Source organism: Corythoichthys intestinalis, chromosome 3 (assembly GCF_030265065.1).
Source record: "Corythoichthys intestinalis isolate RoL2023-P3 chromosome 3, ASM3026506v1, whole genome shotgun sequence".
Classification (NCBI taxonomy): Eukaryota; Metazoa; Chordata; class Actinopteri; order Syngnathiformes; family Syngnathidae; genus Corythoichthys; species Corythoichthys intestinalis.
In genome coordinates, this window is record NC_080397.1 from 17,784,337 (window position 1) to 17,792,688 (window position 8,352).

At 42.5% G+C, this 8,352-nt stretch overlaps 1 protein-coding gene and 1 long non-coding RNA gene across 3 annotated transcripts; one reads left to right on the top strand and one right to left on the bottom strand.

Moving 5' to 3' along the window:
- Positions 1 to 56: 56 nt before the first annotated feature.
- Positions 57 to 3,761, top strand: LOC130913764 (uncharacterized). Its single transcript, XR_009062809.1, has 3 exons — positions 57 to 513; positions 2,038 to 2,153; positions 2,245 to 3,761. It is a non-coding gene; the product is annotated as an uncharacterized LOC130913764 (long non-coding RNA).
- Positions 2,291 to 6,010, bottom strand: prf1.5 (perforin 1.5). 2 transcript variants are annotated; one of them, XM_057832601.1, is made up of 6 exons: positions 5,939 to 6,010; positions 4,851 to 4,925; positions 4,440 to 4,709; positions 4,092 to 4,363; positions 3,706 to 3,847; positions 2,291 to 3,632 (listed from the first exon to the last, which is right to left on the bottom strand). In XM_057832601.1, exons 3-6 carry the CDS (start codon positions 4,701 to 4,703, stop codon positions 2,745 to 2,747), a joined length of 1,566 nt encoding a protein of 521 aa, XP_057688584.1. In that variant the 5' UTR covers positions 4,704 to 4,709; positions 4,851 to 4,925; positions 5,939 to 6,010; the 3' UTR covers positions 2,291 to 2,744. The 2 variants fall into 2 exon arrangements, with proteins under 2 accessions (XP_057688584.1, XP_057688582.1); XM_057832599.1 differs by lacking the exon at positions 5,939 to 6,010 and having other exon boundaries at positions 2,292 to 3,632; positions 4,851 to 5,920.
- Between the last annotated feature and the right edge of the window lie 2,342 nt (positions 6,011 to 8,352).

Consider the following 8,352-nt stretch of genomic DNA (forward strand, 5'->3'; position numbering starts at 1 on the left):
CGTCAGGTGTGCCGCGAGAAATTATCCAATGTCGCTTTTTTTTAAACATCGTCGGGCAAAGTTGCAGTAGGAAGGAAGGAATGGGGAAAAAGTTCTCGGTTGTGTGCAGATGAGTTGTGTTGCGTTCATGAACTGCTCGGATTTCTAGGCATCAGCCACCTTGCTCTCCGTAACAATGTGGACCCCAGCACTTCTACTGTTCATTATTTGACTCGTCTAGTGTCGATATATACAAAAGTATCCTTTCCATTTTATCCATATGTGACGACCGTTAATCCTCCCTCCTTTTTTTTATTCCAACACATTATCGAGGACAGCTAGGTGGGAGATGCCTAGAAATCCGAGCAGTTCTTGAACACGACATGAGCGGCTATCTAGCGCCATGGCGCCATACAAGCTTAAACGTCATCTCCAAATGAACGCCCGTCGCTTCAGAACAAGTCGATGGATTATTTTGTGCGCCTTCATGAAAACACAGAGAAATGGGCAACTTTTTTGAGAAAAACTACAAAGGTAAATAAGAACGCCCTGAAAGTCAGTTACTTTGTTGCTAAATCTCAAAAGTCCCAAACTGTGGCAGAGACGTTAATACTAGTGATGGCCAAATGAAGCCTTATGAAGCAATGAAGCTTTGCAGCCAATTGGTTTGCACATGTAGCAAAGCTTCATTGTGCTTCATTTACTCTATGGCGCCATCAAGTGGTCTACAAGCCCAAGAGGTCAACATTGTTAAGAATTCAATGGTTATTTGATTATGAGAAAGATATGAATGTGCTTATGTTAGTAATTTAGTATGTGAACAAAATAACAAAACAAAAATAACAAAACAAGTACTAAGGATAATTTGTTATTCATTTTTGTTGAGAAATAATAGCTTTCCCACAGTGGCTGGCTTTAAACGGTTTCTTTTTTTTTGGACAATATTTCACCAGCTTTAGAAAATATTCTTCTTTCACAAGGCACAGATGAAGCTGGGGTGCTGATAAATGTGAGTGTCAGTTTTTATAAATTTGGGTAGGTATTCTTTTGTGCCTCCCAGTACACTAATGGATTGTTCATTCTGTTGATGTTTGGTTCAGATAGGTACACACACTCACATTTATATTAATGTAGTTCTTCTCCCTTACCTTATTGAAAGCAATCAAATGAAAATGTTCCCATACAGGGGAGGATCGCTTTTTTTTTTTTGCGCAATTTCCATCGCAAGCAAAGGACAAGGCTCGAAAAAAGATTGCACTGGTTGCAGTGTTGCGCACAGATCATGTAACAAGTACAGGAGCCCGAAATGCACAAAATGTGAGATAACAGGCGATCGCCATTGCCTTTTGCAACCAATTTATACCGTAGTCTGTAGCCTACTGTGTTTGCAATGCGCGCCGAACGTCGGATCACTTCCGAAGCATACATCAGCTTCAGCCGGCCGGCGAGGCTTCTCACGCCATCATTTCCGGGTTCTGCCGAAATGACGCGCGCCTCGCTACAAGCCTCGTGGAAACACCCCTCCCATTACTCGACACAAGCTTCGGAACCTCGGCCCATTTCGTCCCATCACTAGTTAATACTGCCTGTCTGCAAAGCCATTGTCAGCGAGACGACCAGCCCTGATGTGCTTAAATGCATTGCTCAAGTCCCCTGTCTGATAGTTTTTCAAGCCTAATTGCTAAACGTTTCACATTGAGTAAGTATAAATACTGAGAAATTATTTTATAATTAAATATACTATACAGAAAGTAATTTTGGAACATTTTGGTGTGGTGTGCCGCGAGATTTTTTCCAACGTAAAAACGTCCCGTGACTTAGAAAAGGTTGAAAAACACTGCTCTAGTCATCCTATCTTGATCTGTTGTCATTCAATTCAACCAATCAGAGCAGTGAATGTAGGCAATTTCTAGCAAATCACAGATAAGGGGGGCGGGCTGAGTAGCCGGCCATTGTGTACTGCGATTGGATAGGGATTGCTCCGGTTACAGAAATGGCGATTGAGCGGCTCCTCCGTTGCTAATTCAAATTGGAATGGACATCCGTGTTTTTTTCAAGAAACTAAAGACTAACTCAAGCCATGACAAAGACGCGACCGAAAGTCAACATGAAGGGATAGCACTGCCACCTCCTGCAGTTTCACTGACTGACACTATCATCAGAAAATATAACGGGTAAAAACGCCACTGTTACGGCTAAATTTACATTGAAGAAGTGTGCCCCCCCCAAAAAATGTAATGCCCCCCCTGTAATTTCTTTCTGCAGCCGGGTCTGCATGGAAAACAAGCTGGATAGCGGCTCTCGAGGATCGGAGTTGGATGCCCCTGAAATAGACGAAGTGATGTCAGGGTGTGATTTTATGTAAATAATTCTCAATCCAGTTCAGAGTAGTTTTATTAAATTTTTATGTGCATTTAAATAGTCTTGAAATTTTATACTATTTCTTCAACTCTTGAACATAAAATATGCTATTTTACGTTGTTATGCAGAAGAACATTTATTCAGAGACTCAAATGAAAACGGTCATCCAAATTATGACATCAAAGCACGATTGGGTTATAAAATCGAGGTATGTCTTAAGTAATAATACACAAAGTACAAAAGGAATTGGTATTAATGCTTCTATAAATGAACATGTTTTTCATAGGTACTAAATTGATCAGTGAAGCCAGTGTCAAAGCAAACCCTAAGCTTCATCACTGCAATACGATCTTGCTAAAGTAAACTAGGGTCTTCCCAGTCCCAATCAAGAAAACAATAAAACACTACTCTGCAGTGGGCGAGTACCGTCCACACCTGTAGCCTGACAAGTGAGCGTCGCATTTGATACTGTATGAAAAGTAGAGGACTCCTTTTCTCAGTTGACAGCTTAGGGAATGATGTCCGCGCTCAGGAAAAACGAGACAAATCCCCGCTTGATCGTTGTAAAGCACGTCTCTGTCCCAGACTTCAAACCGCAACTCCTGCCCCACCTCCACCGAACCAAAGTCATAGGTGGCGTTCCACACAGGGTTGTTGTCGTCCATCACTGTTGGCGTCTCCTCGTACACACCGTTGTAGAAGATCTTCACAAAGGCGTCTGTTTTGGTAAAAGTGTCAGCCTTAAGACCAGCAGCTTTGTGGATCTCCAGTTTAAGAGTTCCACGACCACCCCGCAAAGGACAGCAGTTATGGTCGAGGTTTGGGGTCGGAGAGCAATTCTTTAAACCCAGCTCCTCCTCCTGCAGTTTGTTCTCTTGAATATACTCTGAGATGATATCTCTCAGGTTATCGCTAATCTGAGGGTCCTCTACCAGATGGTGCAGAGGGGAAATCCCGTACGAAACAACGTCTGGGTTTTCTTGGAGACTGTTCATCCAACTTTGATAGGCTTCTGAAGGGTCCTGCTGGTAGAGGATGTCCGGAAAGTATTTCTCCCCTCCAATGACTTCAGTTTTATGGGTCATGAAGCCTTGATAGAAGCCAAGGCTCAGGTTTCCCTTCATCAGGCTGTCACACTTGTTTGAGAAGGATGCATTGGCAGGTAGGAAACCCAAGGCCATGCGGAGTTCAGCATTCAGGCAGTTTTTAATCTCTGCCTCTTTATAGCCTTTGAGTGTGGCCAGGCAGGTCCTGAAGGCTGTGATTCGCCTCACCTTGCCACCAAGTTGAACCTTGGAAATGAAATAACAGAAAATTTAGTTGTTACGTTCCCGTAGCAAAGGAACTATGAGCTAGGCATCTGACCTGGTGGATGTAATGTGTCCCGTAGGTGTCAATAAGTCGTCTGTACATGGCTTTGCTCTGGCTTGTCATGATATTCCGTGTGAGTCTTTTCAGATGCTTCGTAAATTCTGTGCTTAGTTGGGGGTGATCAGCCAGCCTGTAACTGAAACATTAAGAGGAATGAGAAGGTGACATGCTGAGAGCAGCTATTGTTTAACATATATCTCACCAGACTACCCTAGTCCTTGGTGCTGTATAGTAAAAGCCCGTGTTTGGTTGGTAATAGTTTAAATGTCAATTGGAAGAATTAGGCACAGAATTGCTGTATGTTTTAGCTAAGGTTTTGCAGTTAAACAATTCCATCCCTTGAGTATATTTGAGGCACTAGTTTGTGTCCATTCTTTTACCTGTAGTAGGTGCAACTGATTTCATGGATGGCAAAAGTAGCTTTGTCCATGCTGTGCTGAGATCGCGCAAACTTGGCCAAGTCTGAGCGGCTCCCTCCCAGCACTACCTTGCCGATTTTATCAAGGCTCAAACCAACACTCCAGTTGTTGTTCACCAGCGAGCTGGAGCTGCGCAGCAGGGAGTCCACCGAGTGGTGGAGGGCACTAGTAAGCTGCTTGCTACAACGGCTGAAGGGGCGCCAGTCCAACACAGCCGCTGGAAGCCTCTGAATCTGAGGGCAAGAAGGAAAATGCTAAGCATGAAACAAACATCTTAATGTTGAGTGTATGTCGTTTAGCAGTAGTCACCTGTCCTTTGTGAAAGCGGTTTGGACACAGTGTGCATGTGTGATTGTCAGCCAGATGACCCTTGACATTAATGACATACGCCCCGGTCCGACGCATCCGTACCACATCGAAACCCTCCCCAGCAAGGTTGTAGCCAGGCACGAAGGGAGATTTCTCACACTGTGTGGCAGAGCCAAGCTGACATGCCCTGCAGACCTCCAGGAAGGTTGCCAATGCCAACACCAAGGAGACTACTAATAAGTTACTTGTTTGGAATCCTGGCATGGTTACCTAGTTGTAGAATGAATTTGTATTCAGTGAAGTCTCTCTGCATCCATACATACACTTCAGCTTGGAGGCATTACAGTTTAAAGAATCTGAGATCACAGAATGCTTTTGAAATCATGCTCGAAAGGGAAACTCCATGCTTACCTCTTATCCTTAATGTTGTTTTTTTGCTTGGCTCAAAATAGTGCAGAAATTCTCCTTCAGAGTTCGTCCTTAGTCCTGTAAGACTCGACAACATCAGCCTAAAAAGGGACTGTCTAAAGTCTTGGTCCTTACTGACATTAAGCTGCAAACCAGCAGATTCCAGCTGGTGGCTCACTTTTGTCTGTGATTCACTGTTCTAAAAGCACCAATGAGGGAATTCATGGCTCAGGGCTTTTCATGTCTGTCTTGTTTTTGCTTTTGCTCTCTCACCCCTTAAGGCTGTTCCAATTTCCTCAGCATGAGCCGGTTTGTTTTCATATTCAAGATTGCCTTCTGCTCACTCAAAGCTGGGTGGGGGAGGGTGATTCTTTTATTCTCGCTGGAGATATGCACAACTGCACCGTTACTGGAAATGGGTGTGTACAAGGGGATTGTCTTGTGGTTATTCTATGTACGCTTTTGTCCATACAGTGGTTAAGCCAGCCTGTCTGTGTGCTGATAACCCTTCCATAAACATGAGATCTCTCCTGCCAATGTCTATTTATGCATGTGGACAGAATATATGACAGTGTTTATTCTTTTTTTTTAGGGTAAGCAAACCAACTGAAGATTTAGAAAAATAAAAAAGGAAGGAAGGGGAGGAAAGGCATCTTGTGCATTTGCCTTGGACCTTGGGTGTTTAGCCATTAATTTCTAGTATGCATCCGTTAAAATAGAGAGGTCATTTTGGTTCATGTATACTTGCACAATATGAATATGACAACAAACTCCCATGACACTGTGTTTTTACTTGATCTCCAGAGGTGAAATATGCAAGCTCAAACTAAACCTGTAGGATAAAATGTTTGTTGCAATTCAAATAAATTATGTGCTTGTTGCTCAATATTTTTTTATTGTTATTATTTTATTGTAATTATTTATTGATTTTGAGAAACTGCACTCATTTGATATGGCATTTACTTCAATGTAAGTCATAGATGAAGCCAGTCAAGAATTTGGGCACAATCAGTTATGATATTAAAGCAGCAATCAATAACTTTTCAACCTTGATTAAACATAATTCTTTTTGTGATTAAACATGGACTTACAAGTAGTTAAATGACACCTCTGTATCACTTTCACTGGCACTAAGCAACTTCAAGGAGGGTGGTAGGGACCCTGCCACACACAAAAACTACAAATGTGCTACGTGCTTTATGGCATACATCACTTCCCCTTTGCCCATTCGTAATATTGTCATATGATATTGTTTAGCCAAAATTAGATTCATTACCTCATTGTTGTTCATCCTTTGTACAGCCACTGCAAACAGAAATGTAGTTCAGTTTGACTGCACCGACCCAGAAGATCACTTTCAGCGCCTTGCGCCTGTTGTCCTCATGGGAAATGCGGTCTTCCATTAGGCAAAACACTACCGCTTTTGTCCACTGGCATCGCCAAAATCACCAAAAACAAAGTTATTAAACGTTGCTTTAAAGACCAAATGTGAAGTAATTTCATAAAATGCCAAATAGGGTCACAATTAAAGTAATTAAGCATTGTCCAACAAATAAAGCATGAAAAAATAATTTACATGTTGTATATTTGACAAAATAATCCCGTTTCCGAAGTTCGAGCCTGAAAGGGGACGAACCCGGAAGTGACACGTCACACCGAGAACAGCGATGACAGCGCTCCATACGGCCGCCATACAATGCCCTTCAAACAATGATTCAAACAGCGATATAAGCGACAGATCGAGTGCAAGTGAGGAGATCCAAGTTTTTGAAGAGTTGGAGGAAGAGGAGGAGGCTGGAATTTTATGTTGGACAGTACATGTATTAGTCAGACGCTAATCAGGATGCAAACAATGTGTCCAGACTACCTGACATGGAATGGAGACAAGACCCACCGAGATTACAAGATTGGTAAGATATAGGCTGCTATTATTTTTATGATTTGGAGCATGTCACGTAAATAAACCACCTACTATTGCCTGGGATAAAAGAAAAGTTTTCACAAATCCCCGATCCTATTGTGGAATGAACGGTGGAGGATAGCGACGTTAGCTTTTCTTTGCCTAACGTGTTTCGGCGAACACTTCCGCTTTCGGACCCTCTGACGGGGGCGGGGGTGTTTGCCGAAGCATGTCAGGTAAATAAACCACCTACTATTGCCTGGGATAAAAGCAAAGTTTTGACGAATTTATAAGTGTAGGCAAAATGAACTCAATACAACTATGATCGGGGATTGCCAAGAGTTTGCTTCTGCTGTTTATTCCACAACACGATCGGGGTTTTGCCTCGAGTTACCTTTCGGTGAGCGTCGCTACCTTCTGCTGTTCATTCCACAACAGATGGCAGCTTTGCTTTGACAAAGTCATCAGTCATCTATCCAAAAATCACACTTACTTTTCAGCAAATCTTTGATCATAGGCAGACCAGTTGAGGAAGCAGGCATCTTCGAAGTGTTTGTAGCAGAGAACACTACTCGATGATGGCGGGAAATTCATTCGCTTTGTGCAAACGAAAGATGTCCATTTACGTGCCCTGCTATCCTTTGGCCACTCATACAACTTTTCTTTAAATTGAAAACAATACATCGCCACACACTGCCGTGGCATCTTACTGAGAGGCAATGCAACAATACTGTTCTATGGCGGACTTCCCTCGCAGTTGTCGGTGTGACATCATTTCCGAAGATTTCCGAAGATTGTCGAAGAAAAGCATTTTCGTTGTCAAGGGCGTTGCTATGGGTTAAAGAATCTGGAAGGGTTGCGTTAAAAAAAATAAAGAAAATATGCTTATAATTGTTTAGCCATTGATATTATTCAAAAACATGGTTGGCCAACCTTACTTCACATTTGGTCTTTAAATGAAAAACCATATACTTTGACCATCATCATTTATTTAAAGGGGGAATACTTCGCTTTTAAAAAATCACAGAATTTTTGTTGTCTCTATTACTATGTACTAGTAGTGTATGTAGTTGCGGAACCAACTGTGGGAGTTTCCGCACAAGCGCTTTAAGTGCCAGACATCTTTTTACAAAGGGTGTAACAGTTGCAATTGGTCTAAGACTGTAAGGGAAGCCCAGCTTCCCCCAAAATGTCACAAAATTAGTGATCAAATGTGTAATGTTGTGTGTACATGTCATTGATTAAATATGCGCTACTACGTGCTCAACTTTTGTTCAGAATTAGCTTATTATCAGTGGTTACGATGTGGCTTGTTTTTCATTCATTCGGAAGCTTCACAGTCCTTTAAGTTTAAACAGTGTTGAGACTGCATTGTTCCACTACAGCAAAACAAGACGAGTCATTGGCTAAAGGCTGGGTTTATCCCACCCACCGGATGCTGTGCTTCTGCAGAGGTCTATGGGCAATGGGCGGGGCTCAGCTGTCCCGGATGCTTTGCTTCTCTGCATGATGACTGGATGGTCTGTCTGTCTAAGGCTGAATCGCTATGTGATTGACAGCGAAATGAGCGAATCAGTGATCTTGTCGTATTAACATCCACGGGAG

What these genes read in the sequence shown, in the direction of transcription:
- prf1.5 (XM_057832601.1), bottom strand. Translation starts at nt 4,703, where the DNA reads ATGCCAGGATTCCAAACAAGTAACTTATTAGTAGTCTCCTTGGTGTTG. An exon ending in ATCAGTTGCACCTACTACAG is followed by an intron (nt 3,848 to 4,091) that starts GTAAAAGAATGG and finishes TTAATGTTTCAG; the next exon opens with TTACAGGCTGGCTGATCACC. An exon ending in GGACACATTACATCCACCAG is followed by an intron (nt 3,633 to 3,705) that starts GTCAGATGCCTA and finishes TTCATTTCCAAG; the next exon opens with GTTCAACTTGGTGGCAAGGT.